Source organism: Elephantulus edwardii, unplaced genomic scaffold, assembly GCF_000299155.1.
Source record: "Elephantulus edwardii isolate Elephantulus edwardi_28Jun2011 unplaced genomic scaffold, EleEdw1.0 scaffold00169, whole genome shotgun sequence".
Classification (NCBI taxonomy): domain Eukaryota; kingdom Metazoa; phylum Chordata; class Mammalia; order Macroscelidea; family Macroscelididae; genus Elephantulus; species Elephantulus edwardii.
This window is the reverse complement of record NW_006399919.1, coordinates 4,819,455-4,836,390: the sequence shown is the minus strand read 5'-3', so window position 1 is coordinate 4,836,390 and position 16,936 is coordinate 4,819,455. Positions and strand designations below refer to the sequence as shown.

Genomic DNA, 16,936 nt, shown 5'->3' with positions numbered 1-16,936 from the left:
TTGGCACAGGACAGAGCGGAGTTTACGGCTGTTGTACATAGGGTCGCTATGAGTCACAAGCAACTCGATGGCACATAACAACAACAACAACATTGGATTCTGCTGGCCAAGATTTTCTTAATGATTTTTGCATATGAATATTGTAGTTTTCTCTTTTTTTGGTAATATCTTTGCCTGGGTTTTGTATTAGATTTATGCTTGCTTTTAAATATCTCTGAGAGTGTTCCTTCTTTTTCTGTTTTTGTAAATAATTTAAGTAGAATTGATGATAGATATTCTCTGAATGTTTGGTAGAATTCAGCTATAAAGCTATCTGATCCAGGATTTTTTTTGTGGAGGAGTGATTTTATGACCTGCTCAATTTTTTCTTTTGTGATGGTTCTCTTCAAGCATTCTACATCTGTCCATATGAATCTGGGTGGGTATGAATTTGAAAGAATTTATCTATTTCCCCTAGGTTATCAAATTTATTAGATTCTATTTATTCATAATATTCTGATATTATAAATTTACTTTCACCTGGTTCTTTTGTGATGTAATCTCTATAGTTTCTTACTCAAGCTATTTGTGTTTTCTCTTTTTTATGTTTTTGTTAAGTTTGCCAGTGGTTTGTCAATTTTATTGACCCTTTGAAAAACCAGCTTCTGGTCTTGTTGATGGTTTCAACTGTTTTTCTGTTCTAAAACTCATCGATTTCAGCTCTTATCCTTGTCATTATCCTTTCTTCTAGAGCCTGTGGAAATAAATTATTATTCTTTTTCTAGCTGATGAAGGTGTTGAGTTAGAGATCATTAATTTTGCCTCTTTGTTCCTTTATTATATCTGTGCTTATTGCTATGAAATGGCTTCTGAGGACTGCCTTAGCTGCATTCCAGAGGTTTTGGTATGTTGTGTTTTCATTTTCATCTGTTTCTAAGAACTTTTCTATTTCATTCTTTCTATCTTCTATCTTTATAGCACAATCATTTTCTAGCAGTGTATTATTTAGCTTTCACATAGGTGTTTTTATAAACTTTATCCTCTTGCTGTATGAGAAGATACTTTGTATTATTTAAATATTTTTTTAATGCTTTGAGGCTTCCTTTGTATCTAACACATCATCAATTCTGGAGAATGTACCATGTGCACATGAGAAGAAAGTAAATTTATTTTTAGTTGAGTGCAGTACCCTGAATACATCCACAAAGTCAAGTTGGCTGATTGTATTATTTAGATCTTCTGCATCTTTGTTCAGTTTCTTATGAGTTAGTCTATCCTTTGCTGAGAGTGATGTATTAAAGTCTCCTACCACTATTGTGCTGTTTCTTTCTTCAATTCTGTTCACCATTGTTTTATGTATTTTACAGATCTATCATTTGGTACATAGATGTTGACCAAGGTTATGTCTTCTTGACCTATTGTAACTTTAATCATTATATAGTGACCTTCTTTCTCTTTAATAGTGGTTTTCATTCTGAAGTCTATTTTATCAGAGATTAGCATTGCCACTTCTGCTTCTTGGTGGATGTCATTTGCTTGGTATATTTTTCCCCCAGCCTCTGATTTTGAGTCTATCTTTCTCTTCATCTCTAAGATGGTGTCTTTTATAGAGAACATATTAATGAAGTGTTTGGGGAGGGAGTTAATCTGTTCTTCTACTCTTTTTCTCTTAATTGGTACATTTAGTCCATTCACATTAAATGTGATTATTTGAAGGCCAGGTTTTTATTGTTGTCTTTTTGCTCTGTTTCTTTTTCTGTTGTTTCTGGTTCCTATGGTTCATCCACTTTCTTTTGGTGTCTCTGTTTGTAGAACTTCCCTTAGAATTTTTTGTAGAGTTGTCTTATTTTTAGAGGTTCCTTACATTCTTTTTTTTCTGGAAAGGTTCTGATTTCTCCTTCATATTTGATGGAAATCTCTGCTGGATACAGGATCCTCTGCTGGAAATTGTTTTCTTTCCATGTTCTGTATATATCATCTCATTGTCTTCTTGCTTGAATGGTTTCTGATGATCAATCAGAACTTAATCTAATGGTTTCTTCTTTGTAAGTGACTCTTTGAGTATTCCATCTTTATCTTTGATTTTGGAGAATTTGATATGTCTTGATGGTTTTTCTTTTGGGTCTAGTCTATTCGGTTGGCGTTTTCTGAGTGTCTTGAATGTGGATTTCTCTGTTCTTCATAATACCTGGAAAGTTTTATTTTAGTACTTCTACTGCAATTTTCTCAATGATATCCTGATCCCTCTCATGTTCTGTAATCCCAGTTATACGTATTCTGTTCCTTTTTTATGTCATCCCATATGATTCCAATGTTTTCTTTACATCTTATGTCTGATTTTTCATCTAGTATGTTTCCATTGAGATTATTGACTTCCAACTCACTCACTTTCTGTTCTGTTTCTTCTGCTCCACTTTTTTGTCCCTCCAGTGTGTCAGACAGTTCTACGGTCTTAATACTCTGGATTGTGTTTTCAGTGCACTTCAGTTATTTGCAGTACTGTGTTGGCTGTATCCTTTCTGGCTTGAGATTATTTTTTTTTAACTTCTTGACCTCTTCAACTACACTATCAATTCTTTCTTCCATTTTTCCTATTTTCTTCCACAGTTGTTCACGTTCCTCCTCATCAATACATTTCTTCTGGATTTCTGTCTTTGCAATATTTACTTTCTTAATGGTTATCATTGTTTTTTCCATCATTTGCATTTTCTTCTGTAGCTGTTCCAATAACTCTGCATCAACATATATTTTTCTTGGTTTCTTTGCCTAGGGTATGCATTGTTGTTGTTGTTGTTGCTATGTGCCCTCGAGTCACTTGCGACTCATAGTGACCCTATGTACAACAGCCCTAAACTCCGCTCTGTCCTGTGCCAATCGCACTGTCTCTGACACTCCCATCCCGATTATCCCAGTCGCTGAATCAATCCACCTCATAGAGGACCTTTCCCTCCTGCGTTGTCCTTCCACCCTCCCAAGCATGATGTCCTTCTCCAAGGACCAGTCTCTCCTCACAACATGTCCAAAGTATGTTAGATGGAGCCTTAGAATCCTTGCCTCCAAGGAACCACCCGGTTTAACCCTTTCCAGGACGAATATGTTTGTTTTCCTAGCAGTCCATGGTACTCTCAATACTCTTCTCCAGCACCACAGCTCAAAGGCATCAATTCCTCTATCCTCCTTGGTCATTGTCCAACTCTCTGATGCATAACAAGTGATTGTGAAGACCATGGCCTGTATCAGACACACCTTAGTCTCCAGAGAAACACCATTGCTCTTCAGTACTTTAGGACTACAATATGCTCTGCTTTGGAGGATTATTTTGTTTTTTCATAATGTTTGAAATTGCCTGCTGCTTTCTTGATGTTATGTGAAGCTTTTCTTGGTGGATATTAGGCTGTTACTATTGAGTAATGCCCAGGGGTGGGTAATATTCTTTCAGAAACCTTTACATCGGTGCTTCTCTCTTGGCCTGGGGACTATAGGGTTCAAGGGCTCAAGTTCCTGAACCAGAGAGTTCAGGGATGCATTGTCCTCTGGAAAACTGTGACAGGTACACTGATGTACTGATGTTCCCCTTGGCTTAAAAAAAAAAAAAACCCAAGCCTTCTTCATACAGTTCTGTAGTTTTGTTGGGGTTTTTCTAAAAGAAAGAAAAAAAAAACCCCACCAAAAACAACTATGTCAGGCAATACAGTAAATGCTTGGAATTTGTACAAAATAGTGCAGTCATTGACTCTAGAAAGCCCAATTGATTTGAGGCAAAAAGTCACATAAAGAATTCATTATAACATGAAGTGGTAAGTGTGGTCAGCATTATGCATACCAAAGCAACTATTCTCAACCTCAGAGACACTGAGGTCAGCCTGAGGTAGAAGCAGGAAGGCTTGGAGGCAAGGATGTTCACAGAAGAAAACATTACAAGAAAAGCTCTTACTTGAAGATCTATGTAATCAAGTCCAGTGACTAAGTTTGCCTCTAATCTTTTCTAAGAGTAGTTCAAATAATGTGATTTTTTTTCACTGTTAATAAATTACATGCTTTGATTTCTAGATCATTGACAATAATGGGAGAACAGGAGTGAAAGAGTTAGATTAGAGTTTAAGCTTTCTCTGTTGCCCTGCTCTGAGCACTGAGCATGCCAGGAGTTGATGGACTAGGCTGTGATCCACAAATGGGTGGCCAGTGGCCCCTTCACAATCAGGAACTGGCCAACAGAACAACTCTCACCATGCTGGGTCAAATAAGGATATTCATTATCGAACTCTATCGATGACTATACACACCTATAAAATTCCAGAGTTGCAGACTTTCCTATAAAAAAGAAAGTAATGGATTGGTCTAACAGGTCACAGATAGACTGTCCTACTATTTTACACCCAGCCATCTCTGGCTCCTACAAATTGAAGGGCATTCCTTGGCTGTTTGCTTCTTAACAATTTTGTCATGAACAGAGGTTACATAAGAGCAGTTCTCACAGAATGAGACTCAAGGGGATCTGCAGGAATAGTGTAGTAAAGAGAGGTGCTTCATGTCAGACAGAAATAAGCTGAAGCTACATTCTCTAAAGAAACGTGCTTCCTCGATTGTAACCATTCTGTGCCTCAGGCTAGTTACAGAAACGGTTCATTCCGTCCAGAAATCTTTAAGACAGCAAAGAATTGAATCACGTAGAATCATTAGAACATGAGCTGTGTAACTCTACCCAAGTTATGAAACGGCTTGTAGTAACTATAATAAACTGTAACAGCATGTCTTGGGGTTCTGAGGTAAAACTGGGCAAAGAAACAAAGACTATTTGGATCAGTTTAAAATTCTTTTTTTCTTTTCCTTTCCCCACCCCCTGTAACCTATGCTATTAAACCTCTTCTGATCACCCTTCTCCGCACCCAGTATCCCCTATTCTCCCCCTTGTCACCCCTCCCCTGCTCTTCTTTGTTAATTCACACACACACACACACACACACACACACACACACACACACACATCCTTCTTGGGAGGTTGGGTTGCCTTCCTTGAATTCAGAAATTCCTGAAACACAGAATCATTCGTTATAAGGACCAGGTCTTCAATCCTGTAAGGGGTTTGAAGCCTTTGAGGACTCTGCCAAGGAGTGCCTCTTTATCAGCGCCCCATGGTGGCCTCTCTTCTTTTTCAAACAATTCTCTCAGCTGCGAGCAGAGCACTTCTCCCAGCTTCCTGCTGCACATGCCTTTTGATTGGGAGAGAAGTGTCACAAACAGAACAGAGATATGCCCTCATGACCCTTCCTGCGTCATGTTCACTAGCGCTGGCCAGAGGAGGAACCGTCTCTTTAACCATTTCCTTTCACCACCAGTCAGAGTGTGCAGCCCTGGAGGCCTTGATGAGCATCTGAACCATTTTGGGGTAGAATTTGCAGAAGTGACCTCAGGGCTGGTTGCTATGCTCAGATCATTATCCTTCCCTCTTGCAGAGAGCTCTGTGGGTGCACTGAGCAGAGAATGAGAAGCAATGACAGCTGCTGGCTCAGAGTGGCTTCCTGCCAATTACAGAGGAAAAGTAAAAATGAAAATCCCCCAGCTGGAGAATGAACTGCTCAAGTAAGACCTTTATACCCCACTGGGGTGGGGAAGAAGGCCCTTTGGGCAGCAGCATTTTACAAGGTACAGGGCTTGGCCAGAGGAGTCTGGGAAAGGTTTCAGCTCCCCCTCAATGAGTATTAAGGACACGGTGGTGTAAGGCGGTTCTTGCAGGGGGATGTACTTGGCTTTTTCAATCAAAATGAGGTTTTTGCTGGTTGGGTGGGGTGAGGCCCTCTTCCACTGCATGCCTTAACATGAACCAATTCAGTGACTTTGAATAACAAGTCTGTAAGATTGGAGTTTTGCACATGAAGAGATTGAGACTCAGAGGCTCATGTGCTGGTGTCAGATTTTTATCTTCATGTTTATGGATTCCCCAGCACTCATTACTGCCTTGCCTCAATTTCTTTTCCTCCAAAGTATTTGTGACTAATACTGTCTTACTTCCCTTTTCGTTTGTACATTACTGGCTTCTTCAAGTGCAACCTTATGTTCCACAGCAGTAGAAACTCACATCAATTGTATGCACACATTCAGTGGAGGCCCATTCCTAGAACAGGGCCTGGCACACAGAAGACTTGTACAATGATATTTGTTAAATTAATTCTTCAAACAACAGGGCACTTTTCTTCTATACCTATCTATTTCAGCAAACAGCCCTTGGCAAATAGTTACATAATACTGTGGCAAATAGTTACAAAACACTTGAAAGGAAAAAAAAAAAGCTACTTTAGCAAAAAATGTTCAGTGTAACTATCAGGATTTTCTTTAGTTAAAGAAAACGACACCCTACTTTGTAGTGTTAGACAAACATTAGAGATCAGCAATGGAAAGACAGCAATGTAATATTTTAAAAAGTCTTCCGCTCTGACTTCAATCCCAGAGGCGCGTGGTTCGACTCCACCAGAAGCCCTGCTGGAGAAGGAGGGACAATCGCCTCTTGTACCAGACAGATCCAATTTGATGGCACGCGCGCGCGCGCGCGCACACACACACACACACACACACACACAAATAATAAAAAGAGTTTTTTTAATTAATTTTAATGAAAATTTACAGAGACTTTGGATTTCCATTCACTCATTGTTGCACTTTTCTCCCTGCCCACTCCTCCCCCCATAAAAAGAATTTTTTTTAAAAAATCTTCCATTCTGAAATTCATGTCCACATCAAAAATATATCCCAAATATCTAAATTAGCATATTTTATATTTATTAAGTCTAACCTATGTCATGGAAGACATATTTACTGATGGCTGATTTCTTTGCTGATTAAAGTGAAATTACCTAGAGACATTGAAGTATTCATATATTGCTTCTGGGAATGAAAAGTAAAAATTATACAAATAACTGTGGAATATAGTTTGACTACTGCTCAAAAAGTTAATTATTCAAATATCCGAATCCTAATTATGCACAAAAGAAAATCAAGAATACAAACTTTCACACCTGTGTTCATTGCAGTGCTGCTCACAGTAGCCGAGAAACAGCTTAAATGACTATCAACAGATGAAGGGACAAATATTCTATAGTCATAAAATGAGTATCATTCAGTCATACAGAGAAATTAATTCCTAATACATGCAGCAGGATGCATGAGCTGTGTAAGCATTACATTGAGTGAAATAAATCAATCACAAAAGGACCCATGATTTCACATAACTGAAACAGACAAATGTTCTCTCACTCATTGCCATCAGCCAGAACAAACTCATAGCTGTAAATCACACAGGAAAAGACAGCATCTTTTTACAAAGGAGTCACTGGTGGATTTGAACTGCCAGAATACGTTGGGGGACTTCCACCGTCTTTCTGTTTGCAGTAGACTCAGAGCTCCTGTGGACTATACCACCTTTTAACACAATGAAGAAACACATTTTTATAAAAATGGAACTATCAGTCATTACACTCTTCTAGTTATATGCCATCTAGCCATATATAGAGTCTGGTAAGATTCTTGTATGCTTAGAGCTGTGCTCAGGAACTCACTGAATCAGTAAATCTTTCAAAGTGAAGATTTTCTTTTTCATTAGTTAAGCTTGCTACACTGAATAGCATGGTTTTTTATCTTAAATAAGTTTGTGCTAAGGTTTTAGAAGCAATACACTGCTACATGCTTTGATTTGTTTTGTATCCTGCTCTATTAAAAGTTTGCTGGCTGCTCGGCACTGTGCTGTGGCGTGTTATTGGAGGAACAAAGGAAGCTTTTAGAGATGGTCTCTGCCTTCCTGGAATGTAAACGATAAACACAAGAAGAAACCAAGTCTCAACACTCTAGTGCCTCCAACAATAACTGTCAGCTTTTTACCGGTAATCAGAGAAGTTTGGCAACAAATAACTATTTTTCCTGGTTTTCCGAGAAGCAGACAGAATTGGAAAATGCTATTTACTTTCATGAAACAATTTCCTCTTGTGCAACATCAAATTGTGTCAACAAGGCAAATAAATTGAGAAATTCTTATTTATAAAATTAGTTGCTTCTGATTTCATTTCACACTTTCAAGGTCCCAAGACGGGGGAAAAAAAATAATGAAGATTTTGCTGCTTGGTATTTTTTTGGTTGCATATAGCCCCTCAGTCTGGACAAAAGACAAGCATTACTACATTGGGATTGTTGAAACAACCTGGAAATACTCCTCTGACTACGGAGAGAAGGAACTTATTGCAGCTGGCAAGTAAGTCACAATTTTTTGTTGTTTGTAGATCAAATGCATGTTTTAGTCTAAGGGCAAATAACGTGGGCTACTTATCTGATTTGTTACATATAGAAAATACAAAATCTAGAAACTCAAGCCATTTTCATTCATCTCCTGTAAATTTTTAAAATGCTGTTTTTTCAGAATTTTACATTTTTAAATATTTTTCAAGTATTTTTTTAAAATTTTTACATTTTTTTATTCATTCAAAAGTTCACCTTGATCTTTTCCTTTCATCTGGGCAAATGTGGTGCCTTCTTGTAATCCTTCTGGTGGTTAATTCATTTCCCATCAGTGTTTAGTCTATCTGTGTAAAAGTTCATTCATTTAAACAATGACTGTTGAAGATGTTGCTGCACTGCTTTTCCCTGGGCATAAACAGAAAATGCTTTTCATTCTTTTTCCTTTTACCTTAAAGAAATGTATTGTCTTGCAATTCTGGAAGTTAGTTCTTCAAATGAGGGTGTTAATTCAAGTTTGGGGTTTTTCTCCTGGCTTCTTGTGTCTGGACAAAGCTAAGCATTGCTTTGCTGTTATAAGTGCATCTTCACATGCTTTCTACAGACAGTAACAAACTTTTATGGTCTTCAAAATAATATTCATAGAACTTAAATACAATTTTTAAAATAACACTTGAAATATGGAAAACTAATTGATTCTGCCCAATCCTCGCTGAGATAACTGGATAATTATTTGAATTAATCTCTCTCAGCCTCAGAATCCTAATCTATAAAATGCAACTAAGAAGGGAACCTCAAAGGTTTATTTGAAGACCAGGTACCTATATAACATTGCCCTTAGTGCAATGTTTGGCATATCATACGTACACAAAATGTTGGCTAGTTATTATAGTGGCCAAGAAAATAAAAATCTCCTTAGTTTAAATGTTTCTGTATTTCAATTGCACAGAACAAGAATTCATTTCCCCTTGAAATTTTCTGTAATACAAATACGCCTATAATAGTACTGAGGTCAGTACTTTCAATTAATTTAATTAAGTATTTACCACCAAACTGAAATAGCTATTCAAAACCAGTACTCCCTGCATTTTTAAAAAATAAATTGTATGCTAGTGATTATAAAAGCATAAATGATCTGCATGAAAATTTTCTGCTAAGAGTATGCTTTTACTTATCTTTCATTATTTTTTCTCATTGTTGCACATTATCTTCCCCCTAATCCTACCCCTTCCTCAGCCCACCCACATTGCACCCCTTGTTCAGATTGTTATGATACATATAATGCCAAGAGTGTACTTTTAGAATATAGAAAACAAATATGTCCAATTTCATAATTGTTGACTATAGTAATGCATATATACTGCTGTTCTCTTGAGTTTTACATGTGCTTGAAATTTTTAATACAAAAGATAAATATGCATCTGATAATACTAAATTTTAAGCTATCACTTTAGTAATACACAGTAAGGAAGGTTTCTGACCTAAATATTATTACAAATAAAAATAGTATAATTTGCAGTTGTTATGATTTTTCTTTCTTTTTTTTTTTTTCAGGCCTGGTTTTGAAATTTTACTTCTTAGATATGGCATTTTCACAGTTTTACCAGAAGTACTAGTTTGTATTGATTCAACATTTTTCTTGATTCTGTATAATGTAAATCCACATTTTTTTTTTTTCATTTTTAAGGAAAAAGTTGGGCATATGGGGAGAGGGGCAGAGTACTGTCCAGTTCCATGCCCCATCTACCGCTACTTTACCATTGTTCATAGTAAAAGATCAAATCACCTTTACTGAGAGCAATCAATGTATAAGATACTGCCCCAAAAGTTCCAAAATAATCCTAAAAGTTAGAGAATAGAGGGAAGACAGAGTTTGTTAAGATTTGTTTGTTTGTTTATTTGTTTGTTTGTTGAATGGAAAGAGAGCACGTAAAAAGTTCTATATTGTCAAATGTTTTATTTTGTGGTCTGCCTATGCTAGGAAGTTATACAAAGAGCATGACTTCTTTCCCCATTGCTGTTGTGTTGCACCTTGGAATCAAACCGATCTAGAGTTGACCCTCTGAGCAGTTTTCAGAGGCGGTTAATCACACGGGAGGAGATTGCGCATCCTTCTCCCACAGAACAACTGGTTGACTCCTTGTGCCTTGAGGATTGCAGCACAGCTTCTTACCTCTAGGTCACCGTAGGACACCTTCCAGTTACTAAGTTTCAGCTGTCTTTCTGTCATTTGGTTCATAATGTCCAATCTCTTGGAACAATAGCCACGCAAATCCAGATAGGACTGTTCAGCCAGCCTGTGAACTTTCCCCTCCATGCATGTGAACAGTGAAACAGCTTCAGCAGGCTTTGGCAATCCTCTGCTAATCCTTCCGTGTAGCCGAAGTAAATTGGTTCCTGATTAACAGCATACCCAGGTCGGTCACCCAAGCTTGATGGGGGGGCACTCCTAGTTATGTGGTGGCTGAAGAAGAGGGAAGAGCAACAGGTTGAAACATCGGGCATGAGAAGAGTTTAAGACAGATTTTGACAGAGCTGGTTTTATCTGGATATTGATCTTGAAGATTCAAGATGACAAAGATGAAAAATACGCACTGAGATGACAGGACGTCTGTCCTGGTCCCTGAGCCCCAGAAGCGATGAAACCTGCCACAGTAGAGTAACCCTCCAGTAACCCTCTGTCTGATTTCAGAAGCTGTAAACCTTCATGAAAGCAGACTTCCCTCCCATGAAGCAGATGGTGGATTGGACCAAGGGACCTTTCAGATATCAGAATAGAACTAAGTTCTGTTGTGTGTGTGAATGAATGACAATGAATTAATAAAAGCACCAGTGTTCATAGCAGCATTATTCACCATCACAAGAACATGGAAACGGCCTAGATGTCCAACCACAAACAGAAGAATTAGGAAACGATGGTACATTCACACAATGGAATACTATGCAGCAGGCAGGAGCAAGGATTTTGTAAATTATTCCCTAACTTGGGAGGAGCTGGAGAGCATTATGCTGAGTGCACTAACTCAGTCCCACAAGGTCAAATATTGTATAAAACCATTACTGTAGAATGAGTATAAGGATGGAGGGGGTGGAAGCAGAGGGATGAGAATGTGCAAGGGGATGGAGGATTAATCATTGGGGTTGTGCAATTTGATGAGGGGTAAGGGAAATTGGCTGCAGAGGGTCAAAGACTACAACCTTCAGTATGGACTGAGGATCAATGTTAAGAAGACAAAGATTCTCACCACTGGACAAATTGGTAGCATCAGGATGAATGGTGAAGAGATTGAGATTGTCCACAGCTTCAGTTTGCTCGGCTCCACGGTCAACACTCTTGGCACCAGCAGCCAGGAAATCAAAAAACATATCATGATGGGAAAGTCTGTGGTTAGGGACCTCTCTAAAGTACTCAAGAGCAACGGTGTCTCTCTGGAGACTAAGGTGCGCCTGATACAGGCCATGGTCTTTGCAATCACTTGCTATGCATCAGAGAGTTGGACAATGACTAGGGAGGATAGAAGGAGAATTGATGCCTTTGAGCTGTGGTGCTGGAGAAGAGTATTGAATGTACCATGGACTGCCAGGAAAACAAACAGATTCATCCTGGAGAGGGTTAAACCAGGCTACTCCTTGGAGTCAAGGATTCTGAGGCTCCGTCTAACATACTTTGGACATGTTGTAAGGAGAGACAGGTCCTTGGAGAGGGACGAAAGTCCAGGAGGGGAAGACCCTCTATGAGGTGGATTGATTCAGTGACTGGGGTAATCGGGATGGGTGTGTCAGAGGCAATGCGATTGGCACAGGATAGAGCAGAGTTTAGGGCTGTTGTACATAGGGTCGCTATGCGTCGCAAACGACTCGATGGCACATAACAACAACAACAAGGGGAAATTGGAAGAATCTGTTCTGGAAAACAATATATTCAAATTTTGTAAATAAGCTAGCATAATAATTTAAATAAATAAATGAAAGAAGCTATAAATTGCTTCTCAGCCTTTTGGCTAAGATCAAGTAAAGAAACTATAAATCATTTTATAAAAGCTTACATGTGATATTGATTATATCATCTAATAATTTCCACATTTTGTTGGCTCACCTTTTCTTGGAGTGGGAACAAATACGGATCCCTCCTAGTCAGACAGCCAGCTAGCTGTCTTCAACATTTCTTGGCATAGACTAGTGAACACCCCAGGGCTGCATCTGTTTGCTGACATGCCTCAACTGGTATTCTTCTACTTCTTTTTTTTTTTTCCTCAATTGGTATTCTGTCTATTCCTGGTGTCTTATTTTTATGCCAGTGCCTTCAGGGAAATGGTTCAGTGTTGATCTTTTCTTTTTTTTTTTTTTTAATACAGAATGACTCTCTGTTTTCCTTTCCTCTTCTTTTGATGTTTCTTGCATCACTCAAGATTTTGCCTATAGAATTCCTAAGTACTGCAACTTGAGGCTTGATTTGTTCAGCTTGAGAAATGCTGAGCAAGTCCGCCATTTTTATATTCTAACTATAGTTCTTTGAACAATTTGTTATAATACTTTGCCTTCTCAAGCTGCCCTTTGAAATCTTCTCCTCACCTCTTCCTTCATCATTTCTTCTCTTCATTTTGGCTTCTCTATATCGAGCATTCTCTATTTTAAAAAACTCTATTTGTACATTATTTACTAAGCAAAGCCATTTGACTGCGTGGAGCATAACAACTTATGGCTAACACTGAGGAGAATGGGAATCCCAGGACACAATTGTGCTCGCGTGAAACTGATACTTAGACCAAGGCACTGTCTGGTAAGCAAAGCAAGAAAACACCACATGGTTTAGAATTAAGAAAGATGTATGTCAGGGTTGTATGCTTTCTCCATACCTATTCAATCTGTGTGCTGAGCAAATAATTAGAGAAGGTGGACTCTATGAGGGAGAATATGGTACCAAGATCAGAGGGAAACTCATCAATAACTTATGCAGATAACACAACCTTGCTTGCTGAGAGTAAGAAGGACTTCAAGTGCCTGCTGCTAAAGATCAAAGAGTCCAGCCTTCAATATGGATTGTATCTCAATGTCAAGAAAACAAAAATTCTTACCACAGGACTGAGAGGCAACATCATGATAGATGGAGAAAAGACTGAAAATGTTAACTTCATCTTACTTGGATCCATAATCAGCATACTTGGTACCAGCAGTCAGGAAATCAGGAGAAATATTGCACTGGCCAAGTCTGCAGTCAGGAATGTATCTAAATTATGGAGAAACAATTATGTCATGATGTGTTTGAGGACTTGCTATTCATGTGAGAGCTGAAAAATGAATAAAGATGACAGAAGAAGAATTGGAGCCTTTGATCTGTGGTGTTGGAGAAGAGTACTGAATAAACCATGGACTGACAAAAGAACAAATAAGTATGTCTTGGAAAAGGTATGACTAGAGTGTTTCTTGGCAGCAAAGATAACAAAGCTTCATCTGAAATACTTTGGGCACGTCACTAGGAGATATTATTCCTTGGAAAGGGACAGCATACTTGGAAATGTAAAGGGTGAGTGAAAGAGAAGAAGATTCTCAACCAAATAGATTGACACAGTAACTGAAGCAATGGATTTAAGTGTATCAGAGATGTTGAAGATTGCTCAGGATTGTCAGAGTTCCTATGTTTTGTTCATAGGGTTGCTGAGTCATATTCAATTCAAAGGTATCTAACAACAATAACAACAGTAAGTTTCAAAATATATTCTGACATCTTCTGACAGTGTATCAATAGGAATAAGAAACTGCCAGAATTAAAACTAGATTAAGAAGAGATCATGGACATTGCTGACATGGGATGGGATTGGGCTGAAAGCGGTGAATACCAGAAAAAAGTTTACTAGTGTCTTCATGACTACAAGAAGACATTTGACTGTGTGGAACACAGCAAATAAAGGCTAACATTTAGAGGAATGGGAATCTGACAGCACTTAATTGTGCTCATCTGAAATCTACATACTGACCAAAAGCAATTACTCAAACAGAACAAGGGAATGCTATTGTTGTTGTTGTAGTTATGTGCCATCAAGTCACTTGTGACTCCCAGCGACCCTATGTACAACAGCTCTGAACCCTGCTCTGTCTTGAACCAGCCTTCTCGTCACACCTATCCTCATTACCCTAGTCACTGAATCAGTCCATCTTATCCAGGATCTGGTTTAAAATTTAGAAAGGTGTATGTAATGGTTGTAACGGTTCTCCATGTTATGCAATCTGTGCACTAAGTCATTTACTCAAATCTGTATGCTTAGCAAATCATTTGAGAAGTTTGGCTGTATGAGGAATGTGACATCAAGATTAAAGGAAGACTCAACAACAGCCTGGGAGCCCTGGTAAAGTCAACAGTAAGGAGCTGCACTACTATCCCAAAGGCATACGGTTCAAATCCACCAGCTACTTCATGTGAGAAAGCTAGGCAAGCTCCTCTTGTGCAATTTACAACCTCTGGAAACCATAGCTGATCTTCTGGCAGGTTTCCAGAGGTTGTAAATCCCATGGTACAAACAGCAACGTTAGATCAATAGGCAACATCATGCTAGATGGGGAAAGAGTTTTCATTTTACTCAAATTCACAGTCAACATCCATTTGAGCAGCAGTCAAAAGATGAGTTGCATTGGTAAACTCTCAGGAACCTCTTTAAAGTGCTAAAGATTAAGGATGACAATTTAAAGACGACAATGCATCCACCTCAAACTACTATATTTGCAATTGCTTCATATGCTTGTGAAAGTTGGACAATGAATAAGGAAGAGTGAGTAAGAATTTGAATTGTGCTATTGCTGAAAAGTATTGAATATCCTATGAGCTGCCAAAAAAAATTTCCCTTTGAATTATGGCGTTAGGGAAGTGTATTAAATATCCCATGAACTGCCAGAGAACGGTCAAATCTGCCTTGAAGAAAGTGAAACCAGATTGCTTCTTAGTGACAAGGACAATGATTCTTTGTTTCCCATCCTTTGGGCACATTGTCAAGAAGGGCCACCCTTAGAGAAATGACATCATTGGGAAAGGTCAATGAAAGAGAGCAAAATCCTCGACAAGATGGATTAATAGAGTGATGACAGTAGTGCACTTGAGCTTGGAGGAAATCATGAAGATGTCACATGATAGGACAAGGTTCAGATCTGCCGTTCATACTGTCACTATGAGCAGTAATAAAATAGATGACATCTGGAGAAGAGTATTGAATGTACCATGGATTACCAAGAAAACAGATTTATCCTGGAGAGGGTTAAACCAAGTTACTCCTTGGAGGCAAGGATTCTGAGGCTTCGTCTGACATACTTTGGACATGTTGTAAGGAGGGACAGGTCCTTGGAGTGGGACATCATGCTTGGGAGGGTGGAGGGACAGCGGAGGAGGGGAAGACCCTCTATGAGGTGGATTGATTTAGTAACTGGGGTAATCAGAATGGTTGTGTCAGAGGCGGTGAGATTGGCACAGGACAGAGCAGAGTTTAGGGCTGTTGTACATAGGGTCGCTATGAGTTGCAAGCGACTCGACGGCACATAACAACAACAACAGCAATAAAAAACCTTTCCCTTGATCCTCATGTAAATAAATTCACGCTGTAGGATAGATCATTCAGGTGACAGAAGGAAAGAAGAGAAACCAGCAGCTGAGCTGGTCAGTCTCATGCAGAAATAGGGAAACTGAGAGTATTGATCTGTCTTAAGAGGAAAATATTTACATTTGGGGGAAAGGTATGAAAAGAATTTACTTGCCTAGTGTGAATACTGTAATATTTCTGATGGGTTTAGGTGGGGAGAAATTTCCTTCTACTCAGGACTGCTATACACTTGGTTGAAGCCTGTTTGTCACGTCAGCAAATCAGGAGGGGGGGGAAGATATATACAAAATATAATTTCTTATATTTAAATAAGAATTAAATGCACGTATGTCATAAAAATTAGCAAGCATGATAGTGTGTATTCACTCACGTACTACCACGCAGTTAATCCCGACTCCTTGAAACCACACAGGACAGCAGAGCAGTACCATCAATGACCCAAGGCCTGGTTTGGGCCCTTGGAGTGGCTGGTAGATAGTTTGAACTGCTAACCTTTGTGTTGGCATCCCAACACTTAGCCCAGGATGCCACATCGACCCCATATTAACTCTACATATTTATCTCTATAACTAGCAGTTAGTTAAACTTATACTCACTGCTCTAGAGTTGGTTCTTACTCCTAGAGCTCTGGTTTCCGAGGCTGTAAAGTCCACACAAGACAATTGTCCATCTCTTTATCTCAGAGTCACTGATGGATTCAAAATGCCAGAAAAGAGCAGTCTTTGTAGTGCAACTCTTTAAAAACTTGTTATGTGTTATCAAGTCAAGTACAATTTATGGTGACCTTATAAACAACAGAGATAAACCCTATCCTATTCTGAACTATCCTCATGATCTCTCACATACTTGAACCTGTTGATGCAGTCATTGTGTTAATCCATCTCATTGAAGATCTTCTTCTCTTTTGCCGACCATTCCTAGCATGGTATCTGTCCCTTTCCAAGGAGTATCTAGTTCTACCAACATGCCCAAAATATGTGAAATGAATCTTCGCCATCCTTGCCTCTGAGGAACTTCTCCAAGACATATCTGTTCTTGGGCAGTCCAGGGAATATTCAGTACTCTTCTCCAACACCACAACTCTTCTGTCATCATTGTTCGTTGTCCAGCTCTTAGATGCATAGCAAGTGATTAAAAAGATCACGACTGCCCCCCCC

General features: G+C 38.8%; 1 protein-coding gene and 1 pseudogene across 1 annotated transcript in view; both read left to right on the top strand.

The window, feature by feature from the left end:
- The window catches only part of LOC102870864, a 70,927-nt pseudogene extending 65,573 nt beyond the window's left edge, over positions 1 to 5,354 (top strand).
- A 2,715-nt stretch (positions 5,355 to 8,069) lies between these two features.
- CP (ceruloplasmin (ferroxidase)) overlaps positions 8,070 to 16,936 on the top strand; it is a 90,613-nt gene continuing 81,746 nt past the window's right edge. Inside the window, exon 1 of the mRNA XM_006895574.1 lies at positions 8,070 to 8,215. Within this exon, the coding sequence (XP_006895636.1) occupies positions 8,070 to 8,215 (146 nt within the window). The remainder of the gene's footprint in view (positions 8,216 to 16,936) is intronic.